The sequence below is a fragment of the Bolinopsis microptera genome, chromosome 4 (genome assembly GCF_026151205.1).
Source record: "Bolinopsis microptera isolate Bmic1 chromosome 4, MBARI_Bmic_1.0, whole genome shotgun sequence".
Taxonomy (NCBI): Eukaryota; Metazoa; Ctenophora; class Tentaculata; order Lobata; family Bolinopsidae; genus Bolinopsis; species Bolinopsis microptera.
Genome location: NC_087075.1, coordinates 10,344,067 through 10,354,724, shown reverse-complemented (window position 1 = coordinate 10,354,724; position 10,658 = coordinate 10,344,067). Strand labels below are relative to the sequence as shown.

Sequence of the window (10,658 nt, the reverse complement as noted above, 5' to 3'; positions counted from 1 at the left end):
ATTCATCTTTTATCCAAAGCTTCCTGTCTGATGACCTCTGAATCCATAGTTTGTTAGAGCTCACATCTATCTTTGACTCTCTATCTACACAAAGGGTTTACGTCTGAGTTCTCCTAGAACCATTGTCTCTCCTCCAGAGTGACATATTTCTCGTCCGTCCAGGTGAGGTCCAACCCACAATCTCCATTGTATTCTCTTTCTCTAACTTTCCCTAACCACAGACCAGAACTGGATGTTCCACTTCCACTGCCTTATTACACAATACTGCCTTACAGAAACAGAGACATGGTGTGAGAAGAAGAGAGAGACGCAGAAAGGTTGATAATTAAGAGGAACACCAGTGGAACAAGAGAGATACACAGTAAAAGAAACAATAGAACGATGTTGGGAGGAGACCTGGAGACTTGGAGACTTACCAGGTTGTAAATACATTCTAGTAGTAGCAGTTGAATCCAAAAGGTTTTACGCTATTCTTCCAACCTAAAAACGAAAAGATTTGATAGATGTGGAAGAGTAATGAATTTATAAAGTAAACTTAGACTGGATTGAATAACTATGGGGGATTATCATCCCCCAGGGGCGGTGGAGAAAAGCTGATCAATACATAAGGAGCGAATCTAATCATCCGGAAAGGAGCTGCTCACCATATCATTTTGGATAGGAAGACTGGGGTTCGGAGTCGGAGCTGTCGGGGCAACAAGTGGAGTGGGGAAAAATACCCAAAATAAAGTACAAAGTGACACGAGGAGGAGGAGCAGGAGGATCGTCAGAAGAACTGATTTCGCCATGTTGTAGTGTTGTACAGAGTCAGACATAATTAAGACGGAGTGAAGTAAGTGAGTCAAGCATTATACTTATATAGACAATAGAACATAATATGAAGATGAACAGTGAATAGATGGCCCGTCATGGGGTTCAAAAAGGAACAATTTTATTTGGTTCTGGGACAGAGTAATGAGTTTGGTAGAGTAAGAATTTTGAAAAGTGAGTTAAAGATAGTCTTGGAACGATAGTCTGTAGTACGAGATTTTCTATAAAGTTATTATATGTACTATTATAGTAAAGTTCTAAAAAAGCTCAGATTTTGTAAAGTTGTGTAAGCTGTGAATATTGAGTGATTAGGAGCAGGCATGGAATAGAGTCTGTAGTACAAGAGTTTCTATTAAATTATTATACTGTTATAGTAAGGTTCTAAAAAAGAATATATTTTGTAAAGTTGTGTAAGACGTGATTATTTAAAAGATTTTTGATAGTATTGTGTAATAAGGCAGTATTGTGTAATAAGGCAGTATTGTGTAATAAGGCAGTGGAAGTGGAACATCCAGTTCTGGTCTGTGGTTAGGGAAAGTTAGAGAAAGAGAATACAATGGAGATTGTGGGTTGGACCTCACCTGGACGGACGAGAAATATGTCACTCTGGAGGAGAGACAATGGTTCTAGGAGAACTCAGACGTAAACCCTTTGTGTAGATAGAGAGTCAAAGATAGATGTGAGCTCTAACAAACTATGGATTCAGAGGTCATCAGACAGGAAGCTTTGGATAAAAGATGAATAGTCGTAACACCTGGATTCGGGACAATGAAGCTTTAGTGGGAGATAAGACCAGCTGCAAAAGGTGTGAGCAGGGGCACGTGAGTCTGGTTAGAGAGGTCGGGTGAAAAACCACGGACGCGGCAGTATTTATATCTGGGGGCTGGACCTGGCAAGAAAGAGATAGAGTTTGCCCGATTCGAGGGCCATTCGTGTAGGTTACTTTGGAGCCAGGACCTGTTACGTCAGGGTCCCGGAGAGAGCATTATCGTGGTCTGTAGTTAGTGAGGACTGAAAGTGTTATGTAAGTGTAGTTTAAGGGTAAGACTCCGTTAGAGACGGTTAACGATGGTTAACCGTGATAGGTAAAGGTAGAGTAAGGACGTGTGTTTTACAACTTAGATGTAGGGCGTCATAAGTCAGAGTAATTAGGAAGTGTATTTTGTAGTAATTGGATTGTTAATCATTTTGTTTCTTACCCTTTTTTACCATCATTATTACTTTCGTTTTTGTTGTTCGTAACCTAAATTACTACAAATAATCTACGAATCTGAAGCAAGTGACCCTGACGTAACAGGTCCTGGCTCCAAAGTAACCTACACGAATGGCCCTCGAATCGGGCAAACTCTATCTCTTTCTTGCCAGGTCCAGCCCCCAGATATAAATACTGCCGCGTCCGTGGTTTTTCACCCGACCTCTCTAACCAGACTCACGTGCCCCTGCTCACACCTTTTGCAGCTGGTCTTATCTCCCACTAAAGCTTCATTGTCCCGAATCCAGGTGTTACGACTATTCATCTTTTATCCAAAGCTTCCTGTCTGATGACCTCTGAATCCATAGTTTGTTAGAGCTCACATCTATCTTTGACTCTCTATCTACACAAAGGGTTTACGTCTGAGTTCTCCTAGAACCATTGTCTCTCCTCCAGAGTGACATATTTCTCGTCCGTCCAGGTGAGGTCCAACCCACAATCTCCATTGTATTCTCTTTCTCTAACTTTCCCTAACCACAGACCAGAACTGGATGTTCCACTTCCACTGCCTTATTACACAATACTGCCTTATTACACAATACTGCCTTATTACACAATACTATCAAAAATCTTTTAAATAATCACGTCTTACAGATACACAATAACCCAAGTTTCCGAAAGGGTCTGTCTTCTATTTTAAAGGTCTGTAATCTATTTTACAGGTTGGTGGACCAGCTTTAATCTTTGACCGTTTTCAAGAGGCTGGTGTGACCACAGTTGGACACGATGCACATAATCCTGTCACAAGGAAAATCCTGGGGCTTGGTAAATTAAATGTTTATCACATTCAACAAATCAACTGAATGACCAATAGTGTTTTTGTAACTCTGTTGTATATCAACAACAATTTCCATTCGATTTGCTGCTTATTTCAGTAAGCAGTCAATATCGTTCTTGCTTCCGTAAAAGTTATGTAACGCTCTCAATCACATCACATTTCTTACCAATTACTCAATTACAGATGCCAACGCCCTTTATTTATGGTGTACAGCTCAAGAGATGGCCTCCGGGCTATACATTCGAAGAAGGGCGGCTGACAACTTCCGCAAAGAATATCCTAGCCCGATCTCTATGGTGGCAACGGAATGGTTGGCTGATGTTGAGCATCGGGAAAACATCTCAATACAACATGTCAGAAACACAGGGGAGTACAGAATCGGCGCCAGGAGACTCGCTGTCGATGGTTACCACAGGTATGTTTTATGTTTCCTATTTCCATTAGTGAACTACATATGAATTAATGTTATATTCAAATAGTTTTGGTGATAACGCGGAAAAAACAACGTATCTTAATTTGTTTTGATTCTAGGGAGACGAACACAGTTTACCAGTTTCAAGGGTGCTATTTCCATGGCTGCCCTTCCTGCAAGAAAGATAATCGCGACGTCAAAGTCAGCGGCAGAACTTTGAATGAAAAATTCAAAAAGACGAAAGAGATTAGTGATTACATCAGGAAGCTGGGTTATACCCTGGTGGAAATGTGGGAATGCTCGTGGACTCAATACAAGAAAGGGCATGATATTCACAACCGCTACGTCTATACCACTGAACACCTGTATAGAATGACTAAAGACAGGATACTCGAAGAAATCTTGAACGGACACCTATTTGGTGCGGTTCAATGTGACTTGAGGGTTCCTGATCACCTCAAGGCTCACTATGCAGAAATGCCTCCTATCTTTAAAAATACCACCGTGACGGCAGATGATATCGGTGAACATATGACTGAATTCCTCCGTTCAACGGGGAAATCTTTCAAGCCGACTCGATATTTAATCGGGTCAATGTTTGCCGAGAAGATTCTGATAATCACGCCGTTATTGATTTGGTACGTTCAGCATGGGCTTGAGGTGACGGATATCCATCAAGTCATAGAATTCGCACCCAGCAGGTGCTTCAAATCCTTTGCTGACAACGTATCGGAAGACAGGAGGGCTGGTGATCAAGATCCGGCCTTGAGAGTTGTAGCTGAGACCAGTAAACTAATAGGTAGATAAATAGCTACATTTTCATTAGCTTATGTCTCTTGACGCGATCTCAATATTCCTTTACTGCCTGATCAAACTTATGATCACGTTTACATTCGAGCACCTGCTTTTAGATTCCAAGTGTTCAAATATCGTTTATCTCAGGGAACAGCTTCTATGGATATACGATAATGAACAAGAGCAAGCACGTCAAGGTGGACGTAGTGGATCAGGAGACTGCCGCAGATCTCATTAACGGCCCCCGCTTCTCCGCCTTGGATGAGCTTTCAGATAACTGCTACGAGGTAATTTTAATTTGTCTTACCGTAATTATTGTTGCCTACATTTACTGTGATCTGCAGTTTGAATCCTCATGGTTGATTTCATCGATTTCATATGAATGTAGTCCTAATAGTGTCTTCTATAGGTAACATCGAGAAAGAAGAGTATACGTCACAATCTTCCTATCCAGATTGGTTTTTTCGTTTACTCCTATGCAAAGTTAAGAATGCTCTCTTTTTACTTTGATGTGCTCGTGAGTTACATCCCTCGACCGTACTTCTCTCTTTGTGAGATGGATACGGGTAAGTTCAAATAATCTATAATCTAATCGATACATTCCGTACAAAACGATCAAAACTGTGACATTGGCTAAAACCTGAAATACGGTCTTCTGTTCATTTTGTGCGCTGACGCAAAATTATTTTTTGTAGTATTCTTCGCGCTAAAGTCGTGTAATGCGCGCGCACGCACGTTCCATTTTGCTGTAAATACAATAAATTCTTCCATCTTCGTACTGATCGTTTTCGAATTTTCAGACTCGCTGTACATGGCACTTGCAGCTGACACGCTGGATGAGCTCATAAAACCTGAGCTCAGGCAAGATTGGGCTCAGATAAAGTTGCAGTGGTTTCCTCGTACAGATACCGAAGAACACGCGGCTTACGATAGGAGGACGCCAGGTGAGTGGTCTGCTGTGTTGTTTAACTTTATTATTATTTTGACAAGTTTAATGTCACTTTGATTTTATCTTGAAAGTTTCGCGAGGGTTATTCATTATTGTATACAAAATGTATCTCAATATTCTCTGCGGTTGGTGTCGCGTCGGTAGTATAATTGTCGTTTACTTTCAGGGTTATTCAAAGTAGAGTGGAGCGGAGGTGGCTTTGTTGGACTTTCGGCTAAAACCTATTTCTGTTTCGAACCTGATGCCAAACAGAAAGAGAAGTGTTCGACAAAAGGCATCAACAAGGCAGCTCAGGTCACTATAGAGCATTTCCGTTCAGTTCTGCAAACGAAGCAAAGTGTCAGCTCAACAAACAGAGGCTTCATAGTCAAGAACAACACCATGTTGAGCTATCGAATGGAAAGAAAGGGCTTGAGCTACTTTTACTGTAAAAGGAAGATACTTGATGACGGCATCAGTACCACTTTTTTAGACATTTGATGTATCTCACATCGGTTTTGTATACAGTATATGTAAATTTGTAATTGGAAGCTGTAGTTTCATTCAATTTTTGTCTTTGTGTAAAACTGATGTTTACATCCTTTGATATTTTACGCTGATTGGTCTTAACCTTGATCACGTGACTCGATAGAAACCCTACTCCATATTAGAAGGCAATGTTCCCTTGTTATACCATAAATGGTAATCTGTAGTTCGACCACCTGTGGTCGACTACCTGTGATCACGTGACAACGCCAACTAGCCAACCAGATTCACAAAAACGAATATAAATCACGTGACACTGCCTTAATGACCAATCAGAGGTTCTCTTTTACACCACGTGACAACTGTGTAGAATAGATATTTTGCAGCAATATAAATCACGTGACACTGCCTTAATGACCAATCAGAGGCTCTCTTTTACACCACGTGACAACTGTGCAGAATAGATATTTTTTGCAGCCAAATCAGCACATACATTACTACAAACTAATAGGTAGATAAATAGCTACATTTTCATTAGCTTATATCTCTTGACGCGATCTCAATATTCCTTTACTGCCTGATCAAACTTATGATCACGTTTACATTCGAGCACCTGCTTTTAGATTCCAAGTGTTCAAATATCGTTTATCTCAGGGAACAGCTTCTATGGATATACGATAATGAACAAGAGCAAGCACGTCAAGGTGGACGTAGTGGATCAGGAGACTGCCGCAGATCTCATTAACGGCCCCCGCTTCTCCGCCTTGGATGAGCTTTCAGATAACTGCTACGAGGTAATTTTAATTTGTCTTACCGTAATTATTGTTGCCTACATTTACTGTGATCTGCAGTTTGAATCCTCATGGTTGATTTCATCGATTTCATATGAATGTAGTCCTAATAGTGTCTTCTATAGGTAACATCGAGAAAGAAGAGTATACGTCACAATCTTCCTATCCAGATTGGTTTTTTCGTTTACTCCTATGCAAAGTTAAGAATGCTCTCTTTTTACTTTGATGTGCTCGTGAGTTACATCCCTCGACCGTACTTCTCTCTTTGTGAGATGGATACGGGTAAGTTCAAATAATCTATAATCTAATCGATACATTCCGTACAAAACGATCAAAACTGTGACATTGGCTAAAACCTGAAATACGGTCTTCTGTTCATTTTGTGCGCTGACGCAAAATTATTTTTTGTAGTATTCTTCGCGCTAAAGTCGTGTAATGCGCGGGCACGCACGTTCCATTTTGCTGTAAATACAATAAATTCTTCCATCTTCGTACTGATCGTTTTCGAATTTTCAGACTCGCTGTACATGGCACTTGCAGCTGACACGCTGGATGAGCTCATAAAACCTGAGCTCAGGCAAGATTGGGCTCAGATAAAGTTGCAGTGGTTTCCTCGTACAGATACCGAAGAACACGCGGCTTACGATAGGAGGACGCCAGGTGAGTGGTCTGCTGTGTTGTTTAACTTTATTATTATTTTGACAAGTTTAATGTCACTTTGATTTTATCTTGAAAGTTTCGCGAGGGTTATTCATTATTGTATACAAAATGTATCTCAATATTCTCTGCGGTTGGTGTCGCGTCGGTAGTATAATTGTCGTTTACTTTCAGGGTTATTCAAAGTAGAGTGGAGCGGAGGTGGCTTTGTTGGACTTTCGGCTAAAACCTATTTCTGTTTCGAACCTGATGCCAAACAGAAAGAGAAGTGTTCGACAAAAGGCATCAACAAGGCAGCTCAGGTCACTATAGAGCATTTCCGTTCAGTTCTGCAAACGAAGCAAAGTGTCAGCTCAACAAACAGAGGCTTCATAGTCAAGAACAACACCATGTTGAGCTATCGAATGGAAAGAAAGGGCTTGAGCTACTTTTACTGTAAAAGGAAGATACTTGATGACGGCATCAGTACCACTTTTTTAGACATTTGATGTATCTCACATCGGTTTTGTATACAGTATATGTAAATTTGTAATTGGAAGCTGTAGTTTCATTCTATTTTTGTCTTTGTGTAAAACTGATGTTTACATCCTTTGATATTTTACGCTGATTGGTCTTAACCTTGATCACGTGACTCGATAGAAACCCTACTCCATATTAGAAGGCAATGTTCCCTTGTTATACCATAAATGGTAATCTGTAGTTCGACCACCTGTGGTCGACTACCTGTGATCACGTGACAACGCCAACTAGCCAACCAGATTCACAAAAACGAATATAAATCACGTGACACTGCCTTAATGACCAATCAGAGGTTCTCTTTTACACCACGTGACAACTGTGTAGAATAGATATTTTGCAGCAATATAAATCACGTGACACTGCCTTAATGACCAATCAGAGGCTCTCTTTTACACCACGTGACAACTGTGCAGAATAGATATTTTTTGCAGCCAAATCAGCACATACATTACTACTAGTAACAGGACGCTCGCAATATCTTGTATATATATATTTTCTTGTGTTTGAAGTCATTATATCTCAAGTTTGGCACATATAAATTCTCCCAAACTCTCACACATTATCCGTCATATAGCCTTGTAACTATCTGGAAAGTTTAAAGAAAATCTATCAGTCAGACCTTGAGAAAATCAAAAATATATTTTAAGTTATTCACTAAAACACTCTATTTTCGAACTTTTTAACTTTTTATTTTAAACAGATTTATCGTTCTGGCACCGAAATGCTTTACCATAATAAACGTACGGCGCGAGAACATTTCCTCGTCCAAAGTCTGACAGTTAACAACATGCGTAGGATTCCCTCAAGAGGTGAAAACGTAATCGCCACCGGCTGAGCCGCGGCCGCCCAGTAACAAAAACATTTGCTGAAACCCTAACCCTAACGAGAAATTAAACTAACTTCCTTCTACGGCTATATCACGTGATCGAGACAGTTTTTCGACAATATCTCGTCAGGGGAGGATTTTGACCTTATGTCATGGGGTGATTCGGAATCAGCGTCCGAAAATACATCGATTACTCATTCATCATTGTCATTGCAGTTGGTTTCACCTGTCGGGGAGCTTTTAGAACAATCTCGAAAATCGACTGTAGAGTGATTTAGTACGCTCGAATTTAACTAATTAGTTTTAAAAGTGATTCAGAAAAGGTTACTGCAAAATTAAATTACCGGACTGTATATCCAATATCATATATACAATACATTTAATTAACTTTTGTGAAATTAGTAATTTAGAAAAATTTGTAAGGAAGAATAAATAAATTCAACCATTCCAACTTTGGCCTTGGTACTTGCTTCACGTTTCGTGTCAGTTGTCGTTTGTCCTTTCACGTTTGCTTTCACATTTCATTGTTCATATTTCTTTCATTTTAAAATTTAATTGGCGTGTGCCGTGGCAGTTGCGCCGCGCATTGCAAAGAATAATATCGAGCCATCTTTATAGTTCTACTCCACAGAACGCGCGCATCGGCCCTCCGCAAGCGGCCAAATAACTGGCGGTCGGCTCACCTTTCTTACACCCAGGAGTCTACTTTTGATATCCGTTCTGTAAGTTGATTCTTTGAGTTACAAATGTAGCTAGCTACTGTTAGCTTGTTGCAAGATGAAAGATGTACAAGGCTGGTGGGAAGTTCCATCTATTTGTTATTATTGTTCGCTGCTCGGGAATGCTTTTGGATTACCAGACTTTACAATCGAGGTAATATTTTTAATTAAAATGATCAGAAACCTGAGTTTCTTCAGGAATTCAGAACATATTAACCTTTAATAATGGCGATGCTACCCTCACCCTGCTTACCTTAACTGATTTGACCAAGCTTTACCTGAATTATTTCACTGTACGCTAGACTGTCAAATTAATGCATAGTCTAAGGTAACACGCGATAGTTGTCATCTTTTATAAAAATCGGGCGTAGATAATTGGTGAGAAACTAGTATTAACGATTTATTATTAATTTATTATTAATTATTAGCATTTATCTGACTTAAAAATAATATTCAGTGAATCAGTCTACAAATATTACATACTGTTACAGGCCCCTGAATTGTACGTGTATTTTCATATGCAGATTGTTCAAGGCCAGGTTCTTAGATTGCAGATGATATCACAATTATGTCGTCAACATGTCGAAAAGTTATTTTTCTAATAACTAATGGCATTTAAAAGTTTCGAAACTGCCGCCAATTTTAGATTGGTAAGCATTTTATTTTCAAATAAGCAATATATTTCAAGCTACATTCTGCCTTTAAGTAAACTTAAGGATATAGAATATCGTACATTGAACTGAACGATGTAATCAGTAGAGCGCGGGCGGTACACAGTACATCCATTGCCACCATAACCTTAGAAATCACATCCATTATAAATTCAAAGCCCAAAATACCGCTAGTTACAGCACTAATCCACTGTGGGTAAGCTGACGGTACATCGACCAGATCATTGTCCTGATCATTGTCCTGTACAAATCAGTGTACACGCTATTGTACAGGATATATCTAGTTGGCACCTACAGTAAGCAGCTTCTCCGATTACGCTAATTCAATTTGTAGACTGCATATATTACTTGACTAATACATATAACACATGTATGGTATTAATAAGAATAATGCTTTGTTAGCGTTAGCCAACTAAGGTTGTACTTGTATTGTAATACAACAATATAATAATAAATGAATAACTCACGTATGGTTTTATTATTAATTACATGACAGCGGATGCGAAAGAAATTGATTATTCGTCATTATTATAGTATGCTAAAGTTTGCAAAGCTATTATTTAAAACTACTAAGTTTCCTACTCATACACTGTCAAGTTATAATTACTATTATATTACTACTATAAGTAATAATTACTGTCATTCTCCAGCATTAACAAGCATTATTGGAATCTTAATAATAGACACGCTCTTTTTAATAAGCTTATTCTTAAACTCTATAAACAATGAACGATATAATTTATTTCAGAGGCTAGAAGAGGCGCTGTCCACAGAGGAGGAGGATGTATTGCTAACTGAAATGTTCACGACACTCACTCAAGCCATCCTCCCCGAGGCAGTGTAAGTTTCTAATTCTTGTGTAAGTTTCTAATCCTTGTGTAAGTTTCTAATCCTTGTGTAAGTTTCTAATTCTTGTGTAAGTTTCTAATCCTTGTGTAAGTTTCTAATTCTTGTGTAAGTTTCTAATCCTTGTGTAAGTTTCTAATCCTTGTGTAAGTTTCTAATCCTTGTAAG

At 39.2% G+C, this 10,658-nt stretch overlaps 3 protein-coding genes across 3 annotated transcripts in view; all 3 read left to right on the top strand.

Annotated features, from left to right (window-relative positions):
- The first annotated feature begins 2,746 nt into the window (after nt 1–2,746).
- On the top strand, nt 2,747–5,487 carry LOC134814130 (uncharacterized). The gene is made up of 7 exons (XM_063822165.1): nt 2,747–2,827; nt 3,024–3,255; nt 3,372–4,051; nt 4,195–4,334; nt 4,457–4,613; nt 4,848–4,991; nt 5,163–5,487. The coding sequence occupies exons 2-7, from the start codon at nt 3,062–3,064 to the stop codon at nt 5,474–5,476; spliced, it is 1,629 nt and encodes a 542-aa protein (XP_063678235.1). The 5' UTR covers nt 2,747–2,827; nt 3,024–3,061; the 3' UTR covers nt 5,477–5,487.
- Nucleotides 5,488–6,121: 634 nt separating this feature from the next.
- LOC134814292 (uncharacterized) lies at nt 6,122–7,697 on the top strand. The gene is made up of 4 exons (XM_063822386.1): nt 6,122–6,255; nt 6,378–6,534; nt 6,769–6,912; nt 7,084–7,697. Exons 1-4 carry the CDS (start codon nt 6,142–6,144, stop codon nt 7,395–7,397), a joined length of 729 nt encoding a protein of 242 aa, XP_063678456.1. The 5' UTR covers nt 6,122–6,141; the 3' UTR covers nt 7,398–7,697.
- A 1,171-nt stretch (nt 7,698–8,868) lies between these two features.
- LOC134813908 (chromatin remodeling regulator CECR2-like) overlaps nt 8,869–10,658 on the top strand; it is a 54,808-nt gene continuing 53,018 nt past the window's right edge. Inside the window, exons 1-2 of the mRNA XM_063821840.1 lie at nt 8,869–9,127; nt 10,393–10,484. Of these exons, the coding sequence (XP_063677910.1) occupies nt 9,032–9,127; nt 10,393–10,484 (188 nt within the window). The 5' untranslated portion in view covers nt 8,869–9,031. The remainder of the gene's footprint in view (nt 9,128–10,392; nt 10,485–10,658) is intronic.